The following is a 23,361-nucleotide window of genomic DNA, read 5'->3' as shown; positions in this document are numbered from 1 at the left end:
CTTAAGGCCAATTTTGACAGGAAAATATTCGAGAGTCCTGTCGAGCTTTTGGGTAAATTATTTTTTCAACTTGTGTGGTCATCGAGTAAGGACATGAAGGTTGTAATTTCACCAAAAATCTACACCGGGAGAAATAAAACTAAAGCTAGAAATTAGAGAATAGACGCTATAATTTCATCTGGTAGTTAAAAAGGAAGTAAGAGGAAATACATTTTCTCATGGAGAATATAAGTCAATGTCCTGAAATGAAGAAAATAAAATAAGTGATTTCTAGGGCTATTTCAGACATTGCATGGTTTCATGAGATCAGAAAGGAGTCTGTGGATAAGATGTTTGCTAATAGTATTTGTCACTCCAACTTTAAGGAGTGGTTACATGCACCTTCAACAATAGCTAGTTCCAAACTACAGCATAGGTGAAACAGTAGCTAGTCCAAGTGTCAACAAAGATCAAAAACCAAACCTGATTAATCAAATTATCTTCAATAATGGCCGGAGCACCAAAACTATTCCCAATATCAATAAAAGTAGGCAATCCACCAGTCGTCAAGCCCTGGAAAACATTAGAAGTGATGGAAAATATAGTCAAAATTAGGAGGGTACTGTGCCACATGAATGTATATAAACTCCGACTTCTATGTTAGAAGAGAAACAGATAAGAAATAACAGCACAATTGCAAAAATTACACTTGGTTTAAACTTTCATCAAAAACAATTTTTACATCATTTTTTTTTAAATAATAAAAAAAAACAATTTTTACATCATACTCAACAACAAAATCTGAAAGCTACTCCTCTACACAGCATGCTGCAAAATCAGGTTACTGATTTTGACACTATCAAGGATAGATGGTTTCATTTTTTTGAATTAACTGTTCTTGTTCATAACCTGGATAAGTTCAAAAATTTTGGATCTATTGTAGATATACTCATAGATCTGTAAATTCTTTTTCTTTCTCTTGTACATGGGTTGCGCCCCCTTGGCATTCCAGCCAAGACCCAACACCAATGAAGAGAGGATCACACAACCATACCTTAAGCTTCTTCCTCGTCCAACCTCTCAGATGAATGGATAAAAAACGCAGAAAAGTTGGGGAACAAACTCACAATGCTCCATGTCCACAAAAAGCTAAACAACATAACTGCAGAAAGCTTCTAACCACATTCCCACATGTACTTGTAATTAAAAATGAAAGTAAAAAAGATAAAAGGTTGACAATGGTGGATGGAAAAGACAAAAAAGAGAAAAAGACTTTGATGTGGAAAATTAAGGCAATCTGATGCCAGGAGGCCTAAATATAGAGATGACTAGGAAACTAAAAAAGTGTTATGGTGCACGTCGTGTATCTTAATGAGTATATCAACATTTAGGTGTAAAATAATTATGTAATTGATAGATAGCATATAGGTATTAAAATGTTGTACTATGTCTGTATGTGTCGTAATGTGTGTATTTGGTGTGTATTATGTGTATTTGGAAAAGAGAATCTTTTTGATAGAAAAAGAAGCTTTGTTAAGAGAAGAGGGAAAATATGTACAACAAGAAGAATAAGACATCCTCTTAATCTTGTCAACCAACAAAAAATCCTAATAAAATGTAAGTGAACAATTATATGGACTGTTAATGAACAAAAACGATACCCTCCTAATTCCAATGGAGATCGGAAATAGCTATCTCAAAAAAGTGTGCATGTGCCTTGACTCGTAAGGTTGCCAGAAAAGTCATTCTCTCTCATAGCTCATGGAAGGATGTATGTCTCTCACTAAAGATTCTTCAATTACTTCAAAGCCACATTGTCCACAAACCGGAGAAATAATCCCTCACTACAATGCTTTCACTTCCCTTCTTACCCAATCACCTTTTATCTATAAACGTAAGAAGCTCTCAACTACAAGAGTGACCCAACTGAATCTAGACAAGCTGAACATTCTTGTCTAAATCTTCCAAGTTATCTCACAGTGGAGGAGTAAATATGACTGAGACTCTCTTTCTCTAAAGACATAACAAAAAGCATCTCATCGGTATTGAGCCTTTGATGCATGCCTTACCAAGTAAAAACCTTTTACCTTTAACAAAACAAATGCTTTCTAAAACACTTCGGCAATATGGAACTAGCTTAAAGGATGGTTCTCAGTTAGATAATCAAAGAAAGACTCCCTAGTGTATGACTCTGATGATGCTATGGCCAAGTTTTGGTGCCAAGCCACGAGGATAGTTGAACCGATTCCAATAGTCCCAATAGATTTTGTACTTCCAGTTCCAATTTAAAAGATTCACAAGTGAAATGTAAGTTCCAAACCACGATCCCCTTGCAGGTGGAAATGAATTGAGAGACTAGGATATATGTCTAGATCATAGGTTAAACAAGCAAGGGAATTGAGTAGATAAAGGTTGGTCTCCCACCCGAGTGTCTTCCCAAAACATCCCTCTAGATCCACCTCCCACATGCAATCAGGTTAGGTAGGGGCAAAAATAAAAGAAAAGTTTGGGAGACGGATTTCTAAGGGCTACCGTGGGATATAGATCTTCCTGCAATGATGTCCCACCCATCCCTGCCAATCTTATGGATACTGTTTATCACCTTGTGCCACAAAGAATTTGGTTCTCATGGGAAATGCTAAAGTCTTTTAGCAATAAAAATACAGGAAAACTCTTGGACTGGCAAGACACCTCCCAGCTAACTAAATGGTCAAGGTCTCCCTAATCAGCTCCGCCCATAGAGATTTCCTCATTCATTTCTTGATATCTTTTTACCTTCGTGTGTGTCATGAGAAAAGAATAAAATATAAAGTGGTACACATGATAGACATGCCAGAATGAAAGTCAAGCTACCTCCTACAAGAAAAAAAATCCATTTTTCCAACTATCTAGCCTCTTAGCCACTTCATTCTCCATCCCTTGCCAAAAATGTTTATTCCTCGGGCAACCCCCAAGAGGGCTCCCAAATATGTCAAAGGCCAATAAGTTCTAGCATACTCCACTGACTTCGCTAGACGCACCAGAATTTGATCATCCATATTAATTCCTATGAGACCACTTTCCCCAAATTGATTTTCAATTCTAAGATAACATTCACGAACTCAGAAATTTGCTCTACATAACATCCAAGTCAACACATCCACTACCCAAGTAAAGAGAAAGGGGAAGATAGGGTTCCCCTGTCTCAATCCTCTTGATGCCTGGAACTATTCTCTGGTTTTCCATTAACAATTACTGCAAAGGAGACTGATGATAAGCAACTCTAGTTCCCCCTTCTCCATCTTGTGTCAAATCCTTTACATTCCATCCCTCTTCTAAAACTTCAGTCAACCCTATCATAGGTCTTTCCGAAATCCAGTTTGAGAATAATCCTTTTTCTTTAGATCTATGAATATGATCAAGTACCTTCTCCACGAGCAAATATGCATCAAGGATTTGTCTACCTCCACGAAGGCACTCTAGTTTAGTGAAATTATGTTGTCCAAAATCTCATAAATCCTTAAGACATAACCTTAATGATGATTTTATAAGCACTTGTCATTAAACTAATCGAGTAATAATCGAAGACCTTCCCTGACTTGCCCTTTTTGGTAGTTAAAGTGATGAAAGTAGCTTTCATGCTCTTACCTATGGTGGCATTCAAATAGAACTCCACAAATACTCTAATCAAATTCATTTTGACCGATGTCCCAACATTCTTTGAGGAACTCTATAGAAAACCCATCTGGGTAAGGCGCTTTTTTCACTCCCTAGATCTCTCCCCCCTTCACCTTTTGTCTCCAACTTCGTTCTTTTGAACATCATTTCCTCTAACTCGTTTTTTAGGTCTAATAAAGTCTCTTTTTGGCTTTCAGAAGTGGTTCACTCAATCGCGAATTTGTCTAGATCCTTCATCTGCTCTAGAATTTCTACTTTTCTCAAGCCTACATTCCCAAACTCTTCCTTATTCCATGATTTCAATTTTCTCTTTAAATACTTCAGTTTCCTCATAAATTCCCACCCAACTTTGTACCCCCCTACCACTATTACTTTACAAATCAGTACCATTAAAAAGTGACAATATCTTCCTTCTTATTCCAGGACACAAATCTTATGCATATGCCAACCACCAGCATATCTTGACAAGGATATTAAGTGCTCTCCCTTGTTTTGTTTACCTTCCACAAGCAGATACCTGTTAACCATCTCAGCACACCAAAGAGTGAATGATAACTTCATGGGTTCCATTCCACTTACTCACCGAAAAAAATTTTTATTTTAAAGAAAACATTACTCTTAATCAACTAAGGAGGCTCATGCTAACTTAGTGAATGCAAAACTCAAAAGATAATCAACCTGCAGGCTCAAGGGACTAGGCCATTTTTCGGTTAGATACGCGATCTATACAAATCTATGAGGTTACCTTGCAAAGCAAGAACAAATGATTATTATTTTCTGAGTCTGTAGAATAGAACATAGAAAGATTAGGAGAAATTGCTCTACTTGGGGTTATCATCTCTAAACAAGGTCATACGTGTTAAATCCTGCCAAGTACTACACTCCAACTAAAACTTTGACCCTTAAGAAAATTTTCACCTTCCAGAAAGAGTTAATAAACAACACATTCATAATAAGATTCTGAGTCAAATCCAAAAGGTGACAAAAAATTTACAAGATAATAGAATTCTATTAGAAGATAATAAAAATAACATGGACTTACAAATGAGTTCTACACAAACTTTTGGATTTCTTTCAAACATAATCTAGATTAAAGGTCTCTATGTTATTTAAGTGTCTAACAATATGGAATTCCAAAAACATGAGGACCTTGCCAGGTGATAGAAGAAGAATTCTCTCTGTTATGACATCAGGAAAGCCTATAACGGTGAGAAAATAATATGGAAAAACAACATTCTCCTAACCAGGGATCTCCCTATAACAAAAAACAAGAACCATCTCCCCACCATCTTCCTCTCAAGTATCATGAAAGAAGGAGGTTCCAGGATTCGCCTCAGTTTACTTGAGCTAAATTGAGTGGCTGCTGGGTTTGGCTGTGCTAAGGGCTGATAACAACATCCGGCTGGATATAACTGAAAAAAATCTAGTATATCTCATTCCTCTAACAAAATTTTGGATTTTCCAAATGTGAGAAAGCTTTTTAAGACATTCTCTATTTTTGGTAGGTCTCGAGATCTCTCTAGTTCCAGCACTTGCATATTTTTTTAAAGGTCAGTTTTCTAAAAAGGAGAAGATCATGGGAATCTCATAGACAATTATTCACTTTTTTGTGATTTTGTTCTACATGGACAGCAGTTCTTAGTGCCTTGTCTATAATTCTTCCTTTTTCTTCTGAAAATAAAAAAAAAAATTAAAAAAAAAAAAGAAAAACCTAAGGCAATGAAATGAATAAAATGTCCTAGTATTAGGTATGCAAAAATTTTGTTCAGATAATTGAAAGCAGGCAATGTGAAACTATTAATATCAGTAAAGCTGTTGTTAAATGCTAATCTTTTAAATTAAACATAATGCAAAGTTGTTGAAAAAAATAAGCGAGAGAAAGAGCACGAATGTGCATTGAGATTTACGATGGAAGGGAAAAAAGAAAAGGACCTTGAGGCGCTGCAAGCTAGTGGTAGGAGGATCTGCAAAAGCTTTGAAAATCCTAGCAGATGATCCATTAACAGATGCCAGCTTTTGAAGCACTCGCAACTTGTCCATCCATGGTTTTGATTCTGCAATAAAACAAGCACTTAGGTTCAAAACTGGTTATAATCAAAAGCACTAGCATTAACAACTGCTTTTCACCTGGGAAAAAGGAACTTGGAGCCACAAAATCAAATCTGCAAGCCAAAAACACATGCAGCTTTATGAAGTTAATTAAGAGAAATAAATAGTTGAAATTTAAAAAAGAGAAATTGAAACCTGAGGGCATCAAGAACAATGATGACGAGTCGACTTATAGGTGGTCTAGTCCAACAATACTGATGATAATCGAAATGGGTTTGATTCTCAAGATGTGCTTTAACATCGGAGGAGAAGCAAGGAAATTGCAACAGATCAGAGCAATTGCTGTGAAAGGGAAGTTCTGTTCGAGTAAGCAGAAAACCACGAGTGAAAATGAGAATTGCAACTCCATGAATAACGATCATGACCAGTATTGCTCTTCTCATCTCCATCCAAGTCACTCTCTTCCACCATCCTTCCATCCTCCACAAACCAAACATCTTTCCTTTTTTTTTATCTTTTCACTCTTGCGTGTCAAGACTCCAGTCTGATGAAATAACACAAAACCCCAAAGAAGAAGGCAAAAGTAGATTAGAGGAGTGGCAAAGGAGTCCAACTATGTCATCCTCTCCTACCACGTATTTGTCATATCCTAGTATTTGCATAATCATGATAAAGTCACCCACTTCATCCTCAAATGCCTTGAAGAGGGAAGTCAGATGCAGCATGCATACTGTGGAGTAACATGAAGCAGACATGAATTACATTCAACTAAGTCACCATCACCATTATAATCACATATTCTCATCCTTAATTTAAAAATAAACAATAATAATAACACTATATCTTCATCCTAATAATTCAACTCACCAGGCTCTTAATTTTATTTAAATACAACTTTATATCCAATACACTTCATGACAGAGAAATACCATTCAATTCCAGTGACAAATAATCAAATACTGTTGTTCCATAGTTTACAACTCGATGGGCAAAAACTTCTTTTCGGATAGAAACAATCAGAGAAAGAGAAATAGATTGAAAGTTATAAAGATTGAAAAGTAAAATTAGATACCATGAATTGGCAATTACCCATTTCACATGACATCTTACCATGACAGACATAAACCCAAAAACTAAAATTTGAATTCATTCTAATTTCACATATTAACACAAATAAATGCCAGAAAAAGATGCTAGCATTTTTAATGTACTCATATTTTTTTTTGCAGAGAAAACGACCTACATATTTCTGGAGTTGACAGTTAACAAGATCATAATCGGTGAAGGGCATAGGAAATTAACTATTGAGCCCAAACTCATATTGCAGAGACATTACCAGTGCTATTTTTCTTCAGAAGGAAAAAGTACGATACACACATCCACTGAAGAACAAAAAGTATTCATAGTGGTGGTTTGGGGATAAGATCTCTTGTCAACATGAATTTGGCTCTCCAAGGAAAATGTTTATGGAAGTTTTTGAATGAAGCTTACAAGCTATGGAGAAAAATTGTGCTTGTCCGCTGGGGTGATCTGAATGCGGTATGTGATGGGGCCAGCTCTAGACCTCATGGACGAGGCTTGTGGAAGAGTATAATGAAACAATGGCCAAGGTTCTACAGCTGTATTAAATGGAACCTGGGGGAAGGGAATAAAATTAGTTTCTGACGTGAAAAATGGGTTGGTGATGACAGTTTGCAGAACAGGTTTCCCAGCATTTTTGAGATTGCCCATTCGAAATTGATGTTAGCGGCTGATGCATACCGGATTTGCAATGATTGTGTCGTATGGTCTGTCAGAGTGAATAGGCACTTAAATGACTGGAAAATTCAAGAGTTTGAAGAACTCTTGGTGCTTTTGGAGAAGCAGAATGTGAAAGAGGGCTCGGATCAGGTCTCCTGGAAGTTAGAAAAAATGGGAAATTTTTCTGTCCATTCATACTACAGAATGCTGATTGGTGGGGATGGAGATGACAGTTGGGATTTCCCTTTTAAACAAATTTGGAATTCTAAAGTCCCTCCTAGAGTGGCTTTTTTGGCGTGGGAAGGAAGCAGGGAAAGTATTCTCACCATGGACAAATTAAAAAGGAGGGGGCTATTTATTGTTAACAGATGCTACCTTTGTATGTGTGCAGAGGAAACTTGCAATCACTTACTTTTATGATGCCCCGTGGCCTATAGTGTGTGGTGCATAATTTATGGGCTGGTGGGGATTAATTGGGTTGTGGCTAGGAATGTTAGGGATGAAATTTGGGCTTGGGAGGAGCATAAGATCAATGGTAATGTTCCTACTTTGGTTCCATTGACCGTTTTTTGAGTTATTTGGAAAGAAAGAAATGCTAGAGCATTTGAGGGGAAAGAAGTAGGATTATATAAATTAAGAGATAGATGGTTTAATTATTTTGGGACAAGCTTCTTACGGCATGTTATAATGAATGAGGATGATTTTGGGATTGCTTACTACTCTGTAATTCTTTTGTAAATGGGTTGGTACCCCTGTTTTGGTACCATGTTAATATACTAATATATTTTTATTTCAAAAAAAAAAAACAAATAAGATCAAAATTTTTTACCTTCTTTCGCCGTTCTTTCAATTCACTCTACAAAAGCAACTTGCAACCAGTGGAAAAAGAATATATATTCTACATATTAGTGTAAGTTATATGTAAAAGGGTGTAAAGAAATATTGGATGGTAATTTCATTAATCAAATGAATGTGTTATTTCCAAATGTAACAAGACATTAGGATGTAAAGTTCTAATCTTTTTTTTTTTTTTCAAATAGTAAAGTTTGAATTCTAATAATACAAAGAAATATAAGAATGGTAATAACCACAAATTATAATACAGACTGAATAGAATATCTTTATCCCTTCACCCCTTAGAAGCTCTGCAATAACACAGAGATTTGGACCTGAAGTGATTGAACCTTATAGAAAAAAGTTCTTCAACGAATATCAGCTAACTGATCTTGACTGACAATATATCGTACTACTAACTGTCCTCCTTGTGTTTTTTCTTAAACAAAGTGAATGCACAGCTCAATATGCTCATGACGAGCATGATTGACCAGATTAAAAGCCATAAAATTAATGCTGAAATTGTCACTAAAACCTAGGAGGTTCAGATGAAGCCAAATGAAGCTCCAAGAGCATGTTTGTTAACGAGGATAAGTCAGAGTCTACTGCAGCAATAACATGATATTGAGCCTCGTACTGTATTTCAGTAAAAAAAATGATATTCAGCCTCATAATGGAACAAGAAACCGTAGTCTGCTTCTTGAAGATCAAATTGGTACCACGCAAAATGCAGCAAATCGTGATACACCAGTTGGTTTTGGGACATCCTACCCAATCTGCATTCAAGTGTACTACTAAACGCATAGGCCAGTCAAACAAAAGCTGAAGGTCACAATATAGAGTATCCAGTATGTAGCATAATATATACTTTAAACCGTGAAAATAGTCCTCACCATGTTCATGCATATGTTGACAAGTTTGATTAACAGCAATGAAAATTTTGAGGCTAGTCAAGGAGAGATATTGCAAGGCTCCAACAGTACCACGACATAAAATAATATCTTAAAGCAGGGAACAAGAACCTTTCCTGATTTCACCAGAGGACTGAACTGGAGTAGACAGGGGCTTAAAGTCCTCCATATCATTTCATCAAAACAAATCCATAGCATACTTGTTTTGGTTAAAAAGAGGTCACTGAAAACACTTTTTTCAAGTTGAAAAGTAAATCCTACAATAAGTCACTAAGAGAAGCAATTGAAAATGGTACTACCAACGTTTAACAGGGTTATAGTCATTTGAGAACCATCACTGGATAAACACATATGTCTCTGCAAGAATTGAGATGAAGCCTCGAGTAGAAAGAAAAGATGTAAAACATTGAAATAAAGCTCAAGAGTCTTGTTTATAGAGGTTGAAGGATAGTTTTTAAAAAAAAAATAAAAAGCATAAAGGTATATTACTAGGCACCAAATGGGTGCCACCTATGGGCAAAAATATTTACAATGAAGTAATTGTATCTATGACATTCCCAAAATCCTCCCACCTGTACATGTCATGACCTAATAGAACCGAACCAAAAAGGTGCAACCATCTATTCCTAATTCTTGTCATACCACCCCTCAATACCATCAAAAACCCTAATGTTACGCTCTTTCCAAATAACCCAAAAAATCGTTAAAGGGATAAGTTTTAAATGATTTTTCTTTTTACATAACCCCTTCCAAGCCCAAAGTTCCTCCCTCACTGAACCCCCCATCACCCACTTGATTCCAATTAGATTATAGAGGTTGAAGGATGGTTGAACTTTCCTTTTGAGAACACCATAAAGAAAAGTATTCTTGACATTAACTTAATGAATTAGGCAGCAATGAGAAACAACATGGACAAGACAGAACGAACTGTAGAAGCTTGACAACTGGATTATAAGTTCTAGCATAATAATGTAAGGTTGTTATTGAAAACCATGAGCAACTAATCGAAATTTATAATGTTCCTGAAAAAATCAACTTTCTGTTTGACCTTATAGACCTCACAACATCCAATAATATTGGCACCAGGTGGTGGAGAAATAAGCTGTTACATATAATAGAAGCAAGAGCATCAACTTCATTTCTCATAGCCTGTTCTCAGTGGGGAAAGGTAATAGGAATTAGTTTCTTCAGGTCAAACAGAGGAGACGATACTAGTGATGTTCAACTCAGGGATGAAGCTGAGGCGTAAATTGGTTAATGTGTTGATTTCATCCAACCATCAAGATTTCACACTCAGTACACGCATTCTTTATGTTGGCTATTGAAGAGAATGACTATGCACAACGTTCGTTAAATTTCATAATGAAACCTGAATATCAAGTATCTACATCATTCACCACTTCCATAACTCATGAACAAGTTTCTCCAACCAGAGAAGAATAATGCAAAATGAGTTAACCTTAAATAGCCTAAATAGATCAGAATTTATAATTTTATTAAATATAAAACTACAATATTATTTAGAAGTCTATTATTATAGTTTTTCTTTTGTTTTAATATTTTTTGTCTGTATCAGGATTAGTCATCATAATATTATTAGTATTAATTTCATATTTTATTAGGCGTAATATTCCTAATTTTACTAGATTTAATCTTTCTTAGTTTAATCCTATCTAGTAAAGGTTACTTAAAGAGCACTATAAATATCTTTGTTGTTTGCAAGATTTCAATTTTCTAGTTCTATGATACAATTAAATTCTTAAATGTGATACTTATGACTTTCTATATGTGATGTCTAAGAAACATTAGCTGTGATGTCTAACTTTTTATCCTCAAATACCTAATTGGACAAATCAACTCTATTTTTCCTACATCAATTTCTGAGCTTTGCACTCAATGCTTAAGCAAACCAAATACTAAACTGCCAATCACCTAGGCTTGCAACCCATCAGCTATGAAGAAAATCTAACAAAACACTTTTGGTCCAAGAAATCTTAACCATCGTTGGAAATGAAACATCATAACTAGCTAATGCGATTGCCCAAATACAAAACTCAAGCATGCAGCACGGTTAAGAACGATGGCGGGGATAAAATCAAATACAAAAATGCTATATACTTGAATCCGCCAATCCATACAGAGTAAACAAAGAATAAAAAATTAATGTCCTATTTTGCGCAGCATTTTGGCATCAAGCTATCAAAACCAAAATCACAGGACAAGTATAGAAATATTAGCCTGCAGTGTATTTGAGTAAATAAATTTTGCTAAGAGTTTCAAGTTGACTGAGAGGCACCAAGGGGATCATTCCACCTAAAAGATGAATATTCATTGCTGCAAGGGAAGAACGCGCAACCAGGCACAGCGGTTGTCGCGGCAGATAAAGGAGAATATCTCAAAGTCAACTATTCAGTACTGTGAACTCACATGCCAACTAAAAGAACTCCATTGAAACAATTCAACAAACACCTGGCGTTCGGCATGTCAACTCAGCACATTTCAATTCAGAATCCCCACATTTCATTCCTCATTTCGACATAAATCATCACAGTGCAAGGAGAAGAGATTTGAGCAACAGCAACCATGCCGATCAAAACAAGAAAAGGAAAGCAACAACAATGAATTGAAACAAGTTGCTTACAGTAGACGATCGAATTTATGAATACGACGGTACAGTCGCGAAACGCCGTACGTATAGTTGCCTCTTTGGGAACGGATGCTGCTGTACAGAACTCTCTTCTCTCTCACTACCTCTCTGATTTCCCCCCGCTCGTCTTCTCGATCAGCTTCAATCCCCAATCCCGCTGTCTCTCCAACCAAGAATTTTTACGGTTTGTTTGGTAGTAATTTTATATCTCTCAAATTTTTATTTATTTGATTCATAAAACATTATAAAAATAAATTAAAATAATAAAAATATTATTTTAATTATTTTATTTATACTTTAAATACAAAAAGAAATTTCAATTACTCGCATAACTACATGATTTTTACATATTAAATAAATACATAATAATATATAAAATTTATAAAATACAATAAATATAACTCCAAATTTTTTAAACTAAAATTCAATTAATCATATTGAAACTACTTAATTTGAAATTCATTAAATTATTTTTTATTTATATAATTAATCTTCAGATTGAAATTTCAAATGTAGACAAAATTCTAATATATATATATATATATACACACACACACATATATATATATCAAGTAATTAACAAATAAAAGTTGATTTAGAACAGAATAAGCTTTTAAGTAATTGAGTTTAATAAAGCTTCTTCACTAACAACATGAAAAATTAAAGTGAACTACAAATCATGGATTCTACATATAAATGCTCATAAACCCAGTATTTACATTCGTGTTCTCTTCCTTTTAGGAAGATGAACATAGAACAGAACAAGAAAGGAGAAAGAAGAGAAGAACAGAAGATGGAGAAACATAAACAGGGTAGAGCACGGGTAGCTTGTAACTTGATTAGGTTTTCGAAAATTTTAATGATTCAGCTAATGAGAATCGCCGAGAGTCCAATTAGCTTCGCTTCCCCGGCGAGGAATGCTGTTCACCCTGGTGTACATATCGACCTTAAAATTAGCTCCGCACAGCACTCCTTCACTGTCAATTCTCGGCATTGCCTTTATCTTGTTCGTCGGATGCTCGAAGCTCATCAACCCACCTTCACTATGAAACATAAACCCTACACACAGACAATATTGTTTAAGAGGAAATTTATGAGACTTAAAGTTTTTTTGTGGGGTAAAATTCGATTTAAAGAAGTTACCGGTTGGGAAAGGAGCAAATGATTTGGCACAGCCTTCTTTTATGACCTCCAAATCATCAGATATCACCACAGACCCATCAGCTGCTATGCCCCAGTAGAGCTTAACTCCACCATCAGAACCCTACCATCATCATCATATTCACAATTCACTAATGCGTACACGGGTGTATGTGTGTGTGTGTGTATATATATATATATGTATGTATGTTATAGACATTCAAAATCAGCATATGGGTATTTGTAATTTATACCAGTGCAGCAAAGACACAGCCGGCTTTGCTGTCGTAGACAACAAACGCAAAGCTGCCGTCCATGTCTTTGACAACCTGATCAGCAGGGTAGGGACCCCGGTCACGCAGTGTCCGATAGGCTTCAATCACAAACATGGCTTCGTCAGAGTTCTTCGTCAAACCATATTGTCTGTTCAGATGGCAGAGGTTGTTCAAAGCACCCAGGAAAATACAGTATACATCGTCGAAACCACAGAACAACCTGCAACTACCCACAGTATACATCAAAAAAATCTACACATCCACATAAATTTAACTAAAGGTCAATATAAATCAAGGCAAGAAAGCAGAACAACTTAACCCGGCAAAAAAAGCTGCCGGCAAAGCTACGGAACAGCTGAGAAAGGAAGAGGATAAGAAGAAGAAGAAGAAGAAGAAGAAGAAGAAGAAGAGGACCTTTGGTGAAGGGAAAAGGGGTTGTCAGATTTGACATAAGCAAGAACAGCAGCTTGACCAAAGGTCATGGAAAAAGCGTTGTGAGGATGATGAGAGAGGAAATCATTGAGGGTTTCATCAGGTAGCTTAGGTTTCTTGCTGGTTTTTTGAGAAGCAGGACTGTTAAGCTCCTCCGGCGGATGAGCAAAAGTTTTGTGAAAAATAGCCAACATTTTTCTTCTGATGTTTCTTTAATTGATCTTTCTCGATGATGAAGATGAACAACGAGAGAGATGGAACCAGAGGATTCTCGAAAGTTTTTATACAGAAGCTACCGTTGATGGTTTTTGATTTTTCCTGGTTTTCTGTGACAGGAATTTCGGTGGGGACGAACACGGACGGAAAGAAAATGGAGCTTGGTTCAAAAAGGTGGCGGATTTTTATCCTCTCTCAGATCTGGAACCTTGTGGGAGAGGATAAGGATTAATTCTCGTACTTCAATGTAGTCTTATCGTTTTCTTTTTATTATAATATATAAATTATAATTATAATTATAATAACTATAGGTTAAATACAATATTTTAGTGTGCAAACTATATGGTAAATTCTTGTAACAAAGTTTTTAAATATTTTTTTAATAATAAATTTCATAAAAAATAATCATGTCATAACTCATTTCTTTATTCTAATATACGTCCAATTAGTAGTAATATATAAAATTATTTTTACATATTTTTATTATAACAATTACATATAAAATAATATTAAAAAAATTAAAGATAAAATATTATTTATATTTTAAATTGCGTATACGAGTTCTCCTTTTGGTACCCCACGTGAACAAAAATATTCCTTTTATAAACTTTTGTCTTCGTAATAATTTTTTATTTAATTAATTATATTTTAATGATTGAGTGCTAATTCAATATTTAATTTTAAGTATTAAATATTTTAACTAATAAATTATTTGTTCTTGATAATAAAATTATTTTTTTTATTGCACAATAAATTTATCGACCATAATTAATTACATAAGTAAGAAAGAATAACAGAGATAATTCGTGCGAGCTTATTTAGGATTTAGGGTTTAAGTTTATAATCACGGTGATCGGTTTTGTAATTTAGTCTTGAGTTGATTAATGACATATATAAAAGGTTTAAGAATTTTTTTTTATTTTATTTTTTAATTTAAAAATATTAATAGTCTAAGTATTTTGTACATTTATCTATCAGAATCATGTAAACTAATCAGTACGATAACATATTTATTTATCGAAATTATGTTAGCTAATGGGTGTAATAGTGTATTGTTAAAATTAAAAAATAAAAAATTGAGGTTAAATTATTGAAGTGGTGATGTAAATCAAGTCAAAAATATTAAACGCATGAACAAACTGTACGTAATTCGTAAAAGAAAAACTGGATCTGAATCTAAAACGACAATCGTGGTTATAGTATATCAAAAATATTTAAATGTGAAACATAAGAGTACTTGAATCCATAACGAAAGAAAACTGCACATTATGCAGTAAACTTGTCAAATTAACACGTAATCCATTAAAATTTTTTTACTCTCTTTATTTCTACGTGATAATTAAAAAAGAAAATTACATATAATTTTGACACCATAACTGCATATTCATAAATAAACTTACTTATTAATTTTTTTATTCATAATTTAATTAATCACAAAATTAAAAATTACATATCTAATCTTTACACATATAAAAAAAAAAATTATATTTTAATTTGATGTATTAAAACTCAATATTTCAGTAGCGTCAGTAGTATTAACCCGTGAACTCGGTGTTGCAATAATTTTTTTTTTTTTTTTTAAAGGAAAAAGAAAAAAAAAGTAAGAGAATAAAATTGTTTAAAAGAAATGACAAGACTATCAAAAAGCATGAGGAATTCTGTGAATTATAAAAGGCAAGAAATTAATGATTATCCATAAGTGGGAATAGTGACGTAGATGATGACGACAGGTGATGGCTGTAAAAAATTTGGATAGCCAGTGTTTTTTAGGAAATCTCTGTGGTCCATCCAGCCACTTGTTTTTATCAAGTTATTATTTCTTTGTTTCTATTTATATATACATATACCATAAATTTCTCCAATAATGTATAAACTGATACTGTTAATTTACTTATGTATTTAGCAAATGGATAACTCAACAGCTGTAAAAAAAAAAAAATTTAAAAATTACTTATATATATATATATATGTAGAGATATCAAAATATATATTGTCTAAATTTTATTATTAATTATATTTTTAAAATAATTAAAATATAAAAATAAAAATAATCCATCGTTATTTTCTCGAATAACATCTTAAAAGACATGTCATCTTATTTTGTAGAATTATTAGACTGTCGGCGAGTACTTTAATTTCTCACTTAACAGGTATGCATTGCACTCACTTTTAAATAAACAGACAATTCATAGTTTGAATACATTGTTGATGACCGTAAATCTGTATTAAATTTTATACTGAATGTATTTATTCAATTGATTAAGAGATATGATATTATAGTGGGACACTAAATTGACAGATCAGTTTATTTCTACCTCGATTTTTATATTTAAAAAAGTTTTCGTACTGATGTATCGTGTTTATTTTGAGATTGAATAATAATTTACGTTTAAATACCTTTTCAAGTTCATTAGAATAAGTTTGAAAGGTTTTGTTCAATAAAATGAGAACAAGTGGCAACTTGGTTTAATCATTAGGTTAGGTAGGTAAATGCTAAAGAATTACTTATATAGTTAGGTAATAATTGTAACTTTGTTGATTGTGTGTATATTTATATATTAATATGTTATAGATGTAGCACCCGGAAAGGAGGAGGAAAAAAAAAAAAAAAAAGCCACGTCAGCAGCCCCGGTCAGCAGTCCCGGCCAACCGGGGCCTGCCACGTGGCAAGACCACGTCACTCCGAAAGGTAGCCACGTTGGCGATCCGCGTGGGTGAAATCCGACGGCCTAGATCAATCGCGCGATCGGACGGCCCAGATACAATCGCACGGACGACCCAGATTCAATCAAAAACGAACGGCCCAGATTAAAACAAAATGGACGGCTGAGATCAAAAGGCAAGGGGTTATAAATAGAACCCCCACACCAGACCACAAACCCTAGCCGCCTGCCGCTCGCCGGAGAAGACGAACCAGAGGCCGACCGCCGCCACCCGCCGCCGTACCGGGGAAATTTCCGACCGCCGATCGAGGTAAATTTCATACCCCCGACTCGTTTTTCCACGCTGATTCCTCCTATGGCCAAATTGAAGCCAAAATCCCGGCCAAACGGTCGGAATACGCGGCCGAAGACCAGCGGCGCCGCTGCGCCCCCTCTCGGTTTTTGCATCCGACGAGGCCCTTCCCGGCCTCCGTTCGATGCAATTTTTATATCACCGTGATCACCATTCTTTTCTCTACAGGTTGACCGGAGCCGAATCACCAAAACACGAATCTCGCCGGAGAGCCGCCGCACCCGAGAACGCCACCGCCGGTAAGCTCCGTTTTTCCGTGATTTTTTGGCCCCCCGAGGGCCCTAGGGTTGTTTTCTCACAAGGACCGATGCGAGTGTGGCCGAAAACAGCCAACCCAAGGCGACTCGTCGCCGTCGCCGGAGCACGGCGGAGCCGCCGTGCCGGAGTTGCGATTTGGGCCGAAAGAGGCCCTGGGCCTAATTTGGATTTTTTTTAGAATACGTGCAGATACTGTTAGTGTGTTTCAGTTCCCCGGGAAAAATTCAGGGAAAATTAGGGACGGCCTGCAGGCGCACTGTGAATCGTATTCGAATCCCGAAAACAAGTAAGGACCCCTCACCCTATTTCCTATCACGGTATTAAAGTTCAAAATGATAAAACGGTATTTCTTGAATTAACGAATGTGTGAAATTACTTAAGGTGGCTAATGGAGCCCGAGTCTAGTGTGATTGGTGATTTACTGTTATTTGGTCTGTTTACAGCTTTAAATGCAAAATGAGGTTTGATGTGTTCATTTTACAGATTTGTGTGCATATACTACGTTTTTATTAATCATGGGTTGAATGACTGAAAAACTAATACTGTATGTTGTCTGTTTGGCATGAATTACTGTTTTGCTTGTTTGTATGTGAATTGATGATGCTGACTGAGGAAAAGGAAAATGAAAGATTGTGTAGACTGATAATTGTATTATGGGGGTCAGCCTGACTAGATATCCTGGGAGATGGTGAACGGACCGGGTCCGTAGGGAACCCTACCGAGATTGTGGTTTCACATGCCGGACGGGGTATGAAGATCTTATGGTTTTGGCGCCCATACCGGACGGGGTATGGGGACGGCCCGTTTCACCCTCATACCGGACGGGGTATTGAGGTTTATAGTTTTGGCGCCCATACCGGACGGGGTATGGGGACGGCCCGTTTCACCCTCATACCGGACGGGGTATTGAGGTTCATGGTTTTGGCGCCCATACCGGACGGGGTATGGGGACGGCCCTGGAAACTGATTATGAATGTTAAAGGTTAACGGGTAGCGGAACCCCTATGGACCCCCACGGATACTAGTAGGCTGGTAAATGAGAAAAAGATATGTTGTACAATGATTGAATTACAAGAGGCGTGATAAGTGTTATGTTTTACAGCTTATATTATTCAATGATTATGATAATGTTATTGTTTTTCTTATATTGTTTTCATAAATTCCACCGAGGTAAGTGGATGGTAAAGGTTTTCATGTTAATAAACGAGTTTGTTGTAAATTATGCTCCATTGGTCTTTTTGTGTTTTTCTACCCACCTTTACCTCCGTGACGGTGAGATATTGTGATGTTCTTACTGGGCTAGTGTAGCTCACTCCTTATTTAACCATTTCAGATCAGGAAGACATGGTTCCCGAGCCCGTTCCGCAGGAGGACGACGAAGGGAATGCCTAGAGACTCTGTAGTCATACTCATAGTTTTATTTTCGAGTTTCTCTCTTAGTTAGTTTAATCTTTTATATTTTAAGTACGTTTTTGGTTTTTCGTGTAAGGGATGTTAACTGAAATTTTGATCTCGCTTCCGCATTTGATATATTTAAATACTCATTTCATTTTAATATTTCCGGGGCCGTTACAGTTCCCCGGGAAAAATTCAGGGAAAATTAGGGACGGCCTGCAGGCGCACTGTGAATCGTATTCGGATCCCGAAAACAAGTAAGGACCCCTCACCCTATTTTCTATCACGGTATTAAAGTTCAAAATGATAAAACGGTATTTCTTGAATTAACGAATGTGTGAAATTGCTTAAGGTGGCTAATGGAGCCCGAGTCTAGTGTGATTGGTGATTTACTGTTATTTGGCCTGTTTACAGCTTTAAATGCAAAATGAGGTTTGATGTGTTCATTTTACAGATTTGTGTGCATATACTACGTTTTTATTAATCATAGGTTGAATGACTGAAATACTGATACTGTATGTTGTCTGTTTGGCATGAATTACTGTTTTGCTTGTTTGTATGTGAATTGATGATACTGACTGAGGAAAAGGAAAATGAAAGATTGTGTAGACTGATAATTGTATTATGGGGGTCAGCCTGACTAGATATCCTGGGAGATGGTGGACGGACCGGGTCCGTAGGGAACCCTACCGGGATTGTGGTTTCACATGCCGGACGGGGTATAGAGATCTTATGGTTTTGGCGCCCATACCGGACGGGGTATGGGGACGGCCCGTTTCACCCTCATACCGGACGGGGTATTGAGGTTTATGGTTTTGGCGCCCATACCGGACGGGGTATGGGGACGGCCCGTTTCACCCTCATACCAGACGGGGTATTGAGGTTCATGGTTTTGGCGCCCATACCGGACGGGGTATGGGGACGGCCCTGGAAACTGATTATGAATGTTAAAGGTTAACGGGTAGCGGAACCCCTATGGACCCCCACGGATACTAGTAGGCTGGTAAATGAGAAAAAGATATGTTGTACAATGATTGAATTACAAGAGGCGTGATAAGTGTTATGTTTTACAGCTTATATTATTCAATGATTATGATAATGTTATTGTTTTTCTTATATTGTTTTCATAAATTCCACCGAAGTAAGTGGATGGTAAAGGTTTTCATGTTAATAAACGAGTTTGTTGTAAATTATGCTCCATTGGTCTTTTTGTGTTTTTCTACCCACCTTTACCTCCGTGACGGTGAGATATCGTGATGTTCTTACTGGGCTAGTGTAGCTCACTCCTTATTTAACCATTTCAGATCAGGAAGACATGGTTCCCGAGCCCATTCCGCAGGAGGACGACGAAGGGAATGCCTAGAGACTCTGTAGTCATACTCATAGTTTTATTTTCGAGTTTCTCTCTTAGTTAGTTTAATCTTTTATATTTTAAGTACGTTTTTGGTTTTTCGTGTAAGGGATGTTAACTGAAATTTTGATCTCGCTTCCGCATTTGATATATTTAAATACTCATTTCATTTTAATATTTCCGGGGCCGTTACAATAGATATACATGTGTCTCTACAATATATATATATATATGTATGTATGTACAGGGTTAGGAATCTTGGCTACCTTTGTTTTTATTTATTTTTGCATACTTATTCAAAATTGACCTCTTGAATTTGATAGTAAACATAATACATTTTTTTTTAGTTCATAATAAGCACAATGCTAATATTTAAAAGATGATGAAAAGATTAAGTCACATTTTTTTAACTTGTTATAATTATATCAATTAAAAAAATTTACACTAATTAATAGATAAAATATTTTTAAAAAATTAATAAAAAATTATGTCTGTCAGTAAGTATTTTAATTTAGAAAATCTAATAGTTACGAAGTATCAATTTTGTCATAATTTATTAAATTTTAACTCAGTTTAATCATTATAATCTCATAAATATATTAATAAATAATAAATTTAATAATTTTGGTCATATAAATATACTAAATTACCAGTAAAACTAATTAATTAATCAGAATCGATTAAAAATCAATAAAAATTTGATATAATTAAACCGAATTAGTTCAAATAATAAAAATTGATCATTTAGATTTTTCTTATTTAAATTTAATTTTAATGATGAAATTTAACTAGTAACACAATATTTTATGTATTCAATATTATTAGTAATTACTAGTTATAAACTTTAAATAATGTAATTATAATTTTAAAAACTATATATTTTTCGGAATTTACGAGTTTATTTTTTATTTTTAAAAACTAAATTATACCTTCTTTTTTTTTTTAATTCAAGTTCATTGTAGTTTAATTTTTATGATTTATTAAACGAAATTCATTTATCAAAATTCAAAGTTACATCAATTGGGCCAAAACTTCAAAAGAATTGAGAGCCCATTTAGAAATTAAAGATTAAAATTACGAGATAAAAGCCCATACAAACACTTCATAGTTGTATATATGTATATTGCCAGATATATATCTATATATATCTATGTATATACATTATTATACCAAGTTTATAACTTAATTTAGTTACCGTAATTCCAACAATATCGTAATGAGTTAAATTTTTTATTCTATTGAATCAAATATTATAAACCGATTATCATTAGTACATAATACATTAATAAAATAACGAACATCAATTAAAACAAAAACTATATTACAAAATATATTATTTCATTGGTAAAAATACAATGATATAGTCAAAATATAATAAATTTTATTACAATATAATTTATTCTACTCGCGATAATATAATAATATGGTAAAAATAATATAAGATTAACGAAGAAACTATCCATCGGAGAGAATTTGTGGTGGCTAGGGTTGGCTAGGGTTGATTTCTTTATTTTATATATATATATATGTATGTATAATAATTTTTGGGCATGACCCCCTTCCATTCGCCAAAGAATAAAATATTAGTAACAAAAAATTTGAAAGTTTATCAAGAAAAAATAATTATAATGACAATATCATATGAAAGTAATTGAATTCAATGTGACATATACGTATTAATTAGATTATTAATGTATATATATTATATATTTTGAAATTAGAGAAGATTATGATTAAATTCCTTTTACTATTTTTCATTATACGATTCATTGATCATAATAAATTTTGACTATTCCAATAATATTATAAACATATATATATATATACATGAGTTTATGAAAATTTAAATCATATATTAATTTGTGAAAATGTAACATAATATCTAGTGATTACTTTTCCAATTTCTATGTGTATTTCATGATAAGTAGTAATAATAACATGACCAATTTTTACTAACAAAATTCACATTCAAATTTCATTAACTAAGATTCGAATTAAATTCAACCTCGGATATAAAAACTAAAGAAAACTAGAAAGCATGTGAATTATCGGTTCTATTATAAATAAAATAGTTATATTTTAAAATTAATTTAATTAAAATAAAGTTATTTTTTAATTAATCGTTGTATTATAAATATCAGAATACGAATTATTAAATAATTCAACATAAATAAATAACGTATCAATTAAATTCAACCTAATTTATATGGTAAAGTATTTAATTTAAATACAAATTCATTAATTTGAAATAAAATTAATTTTAATATTTTATTACGTATTAAATAGTGTCTTATTTATACGAAAGTGTATTATCTTATTATAAAAAAAAAATTGTGAACTCTAATATAATATAAAATATATTTTTTACACAAATATAATATCATACTCGACGAGATTTAATTAGTTAAAAATAACTCTCGATATATTTGATTAGTAAACAATAATTTCTACAATCGTTGTAAATAATGGGAATAGCTTCACCTATAATTTTTTCGCATCAATGTATTATTATTATTTGATTGATACTTATGAAACTACATAAAATTATAGTTACTTCTAATAGTTAATAAATTGATCGAACAAAATTCGAGGCTGATTTTTCAAAAATAAAAAACAAATAATAAAACACAATCTATAAATTCTTGTATTATACATAAATTCATTTCTATATTTTATAATATCAATTATAAATTTTGGTAAAAAATCTAAATAAAAGTACAAGTTATTGGAATATAAAATATAAAAGATTTATGTTCAATAAAAAAGAACGCAGATATATAACAATTCACAACATATACGTAGACAATGATAGACTCGTCTATATATTGCTATTTAATCGTTTATTTATCACGATTTAATTTTTTGTTAGTTTACTTTAATTATTATAATAATTAATTTATAATTTTATTCGTAATAGATAAACTTCTTCCAAAACAGATATATTTTTAGATGCAGATAGTGATATTTATACAGATTAATCTTATACGTATCGTATAATGAAGTACCACACGAGTGGATATATAGGAATACAAATCCGCCGAACAACTCACATTATGATCCCCTACATCTTTGTAGCACCCGGAAAGGAGGAGGAAAAAAAAAAAAAAAAAAAAAAAAGGGAGGGGGCCACGTCAGCAGCCACGTCAGCAGGCCCGGTCAGCAGTCCCGGCCAACCAGGGCCTGCCACGTGGCAAGATCGCGTCACTCCGAAAGGAGCCACGTTGACGATCCGCGTGGGTACGATTCGACGGCCCAGATCAAATCGCGCGATCGGACGGCCCAGATTCAAACGCACGGACGGCCCAGATTCAATCAAAAACGAACGGCCCAGATTAAAACGAAATGAACGGCTGTGATCAAAAGGCAAGGGGTTATAAATAGAACCCCCACACCAGACCACAAACCCTAGCCGCCAGCCGCTCGCCGGAGAAGACGAACCAGAGGCCGACCGCCGCCACCCGC

General features: G+C 34.4%; 2 protein-coding genes across 10 annotated transcripts in view; both read right to left on the bottom strand.

The window, feature by feature from the left end:
- LOC110812324 (Alkaline-phosphatase-like family protein) overlaps positions 1–12,021 on the bottom strand; it is a 43,067-nt gene extending 31,046 nt beyond the window's left edge. For 6 of the 9 annotated variants that reach the window (XM_088218961.1, XM_088218963.1, XM_088218964.1 and 3 more), the window contains exons 1-5: positions 11,812–12,021; positions 5,881–6,229; positions 5,764–5,798; positions 5,569–5,690; positions 463–552 (exon numbers count right to left, since the gene is read on the bottom strand). In XM_088218961.1, coding sequence (XP_088075087.1) covers positions 463–552; positions 5,569–5,690; positions 5,764–5,798; positions 5,881–6,182 — 549 coding nt within the window. In that variant the 5' untranslated portion in view covers positions 6,183–6,229; positions 11,812–12,021. The other 3 variants (XM_088218959.1, XM_088218960.1, XM_088218967.1) reach the window with 3 other exon arrangements.
- Positions 12,022–12,438: 417 nt separating this feature from the next.
- On the bottom strand, positions 12,439–14,025 carry LOC110812327 (stem-specific protein TSJT1). Its single transcript, XM_022039081.2, has 4 exons — positions 13,647–14,025; positions 13,212–13,452; positions 12,961–13,081; positions 12,439–12,876 (listed from the first exon to the last, which is right to left on the bottom strand). Exons 1-4 carry the CDS (start codon positions 13,856–13,858, stop codon positions 12,686–12,688), a joined length of 765 nt encoding a protein of 254 aa, XP_021894773.1. The 5' UTR covers positions 13,859–14,025; the 3' UTR covers positions 12,439–12,685.
- Between the last annotated feature and the right edge of the window lie 9,336 nt (positions 14,026–23,361).

The sequence above is a fragment of the Carica papaya genome, chromosome 4, assembly GCF_054855325.1.
Source record: "Carica papaya isolate Zhongbai chromosome 4, ASM5485532v1, whole genome shotgun sequence".
NCBI lineage: Eukaryota > Viridiplantae > Streptophyta > Magnoliopsida > Brassicales > Caricaceae > Carica > Carica papaya.
The sequence above is the reverse complement of the archived record's forward strand: the minus strand, read 5'-3'. Positions and strand labels throughout refer to the sequence as shown.